Source organism: Malurus melanocephalus, unplaced genomic scaffold (assembly GCF_030028575.1).
Source record: "Malurus melanocephalus ecotype Western Australia unplaced genomic scaffold, MMel_1.1 scaffold_865, whole genome shotgun sequence".
Taxonomy (NCBI): domain Eukaryota; kingdom Metazoa; phylum Chordata; class Aves; order Passeriformes; family Maluridae; genus Malurus; species Malurus melanocephalus.
Window position 1 is genome coordinate 100,176 of NW_026624097.1, and position 2,178 is coordinate 102,353.

Here is a 2,178-nt window from a genome sequence, read left to right on the forward strand (position 1 = left end):
CACCACCAGAGCAGTCACCACCCCAGATCAGTGAGCAGCCGGATCCCTCTGGCACAGGAGCAGCTCTGCCACAGCCCTGGCCTCCAGCACACTGACCCTGCACGATGTCATCCTGGCGCTGCAGCGGGGGCCTGGCCGGCCGGGGCAGTTCCCGTTCCGGGGGCCGAGCCCCGGGGCTGTCGCTGCAGGAATGGGGCAGGGTCCCCGCGTGGACCTGCCGGAGCTGCTCGAAGTCGCTCAGCGCCGCGCTCAGGTCCCAGTTCTTGCCTGGAGGGCAAAGAAGCAGCACTGGTCACCCTCACCCAGCACACACAGCCAAACCCACAACTCTCCCAAATTCACCCGCCGGGGTGATGCTGGGCTCCCAAAATTCCAGGGCAAATACTGGGGGTTTGATGAGGAAAAGCTACAGATGGATGCTGTCCATTGCCTGAAGACCTGGATTCTGGCACCAGTTTCAGGGCTTTGAATTCATTCCCACCAGGAATCCCAGCTGGGAGTTGGTGCAGATGCTGCAGGAGCAGCAGCTGGTCCGGCCTTCCAGCAACAACAAAAATGAGCTGAATGATACAAAGAAGCAATGATGGAAAAAATTCAGCCAGTGGAGCCTGGCACTCTAATTCCAGCTGGGATAATTMCACACACACAGTGTCTCTGTCATCCAGCATTCCCAGGATTGACTCATCCCTTGAGCCAAGATGAACCCAAAGGCAATGCCCATGAGTACCTTAACAGCCCCAAAACTGAGCTGAGCTCTTTCCTCCTCCACCCTCTCCACCAGTGGGAGCACAGAAAGAAAGGGATCACCTGCAGCCTCCACTAAACAAGATCACAAATGATCCCTCCTTTTGGGAGGCAGCGYTGTTGGAAAGAATTAAAATCCTAAMGTTTTTGAAGGCATTGCTGCTAAAAAAGAAAAACCTTACGTTTTTTTACAGTGTTGCTGCTAAAAGGGAAAAATCCTTAATTTTTTTAAGGCACTGCTAACACAAAGAAAAAAATCCTTCAGTTCTGCTGCTCATGGCAACCAACAGAGAGGATGGAGAAAGAGAACCCACATTCCTGGCTGCTGCCTTCTCCTTCCCCATGTCCACAATCCATCACCTGATGGATGTACAAGGAAAAACTGAGGCAGAATGTCCCCMGGGCAGGATTTTCCTATCCCAGCTCCCCACCATTCACCCTGGGCATTCCCATGATGATTCTCAGCTTTCCATACCTTCAAGGAGGTCTCTGGCCAGCCCAGGCTCTGCCCCCGTTGAGCGAACAAAGTCGGACAGGACGATGTCCATAGCCGAGGATGGAGTCAGCGGCACCCGAGCGGCTCCTCAGCATCAACCTGGGAATGACACCACAGCACCCGTGGAACATTCCCAGCACACGGATCCCAGGCTGGGAATGGCCCCAGGGGCACGTAAACCTCCCCGCTCAAATTAACTGTGCTCCAGGATTGCCAGTTCATTCCTGGCAAGTGGGAGAGCAAAACCCACTCTGCTGTAACCAACAACGGCATTTACTTGGAAAATCCGTGAACTAAACCAAATTCCCATCTCAAAGGTGGTGGAGCTTTTCTTTCCAAATACAGGAATAAGGAACTGGGAATAAATAATACAAGTAATGAATATTTGGGAGCAGTGATAAAGCAGAAAGTTTCTCTTGTACATTTACAGGGAGCAAATCCCTGTCCCATCTCACTCCGAGCATCCCAGCTGTGAGCCAAGGGAAGAGAAGCAAAGACAAAATGTTAGAATTAGGAAATGTGTCCTAAGAAAAATACATTTTAAAARGCCCCTTCCAGACACAAAACCAAACCAAAACAAAAAWTCCCAATTGCTCTTGCAGGYAMAATCAGTRTCCAGACAGAGAGCTCCTTCCYACTCCAGAGCCCCTTCCCAGCTCCYTCRRCACCAGGRCTCCTTCTCAGGAGACAAAACCAAATATCTCTTCTGTAAATCTGGATTCTGTCAGGTTCTGCGGAAGGCGTGTGCTCCTGCCATGCCTCCAAATCCTGATTTTCCGCATTCCTCGGGGCAGAGAAGGAAAGGGARAGCAGCCTCATCCGTGGGAGTCTGGATGGGATAAGCGTTCCATGGAAGTTGGTGCTTTGCAGCTGAAGGCTGGGATAAAAATTCTGCCATCAAGGACCAGAAAAGAATGGGAAAACWATTTATCTGGAGC

The 2,178-nt window shown here is 51.6% G+C and overlaps 1 protein-coding gene across 1 annotated transcript in view; it reads right to left on the reverse strand.

Moving 5' to 3' along the window:
* OTUD7B (OTU deubiquitinase 7B) overlaps positions 1 to 1,815 on the reverse strand; it is a 12,705-nt gene extending 10,890 nt beyond the window's left edge. The window contains exons 1-2 of the mRNA XM_057385749.1: positions 1,220 to 1,815; positions 97 to 267 (exon numbers count right to left, since the gene is read on the reverse strand). Coding sequence (XP_057241732.1) covers positions 97 to 267; positions 1,220 to 1,292 — 244 coding nt within the window. The 5' untranslated portion in view covers positions 1,293 to 1,815. The remainder of the gene's footprint in view (positions 1 to 96; positions 268 to 1,219) is intronic.
* Between the last annotated feature and the right edge of the window lie 363 nt (positions 1,816 to 2,178).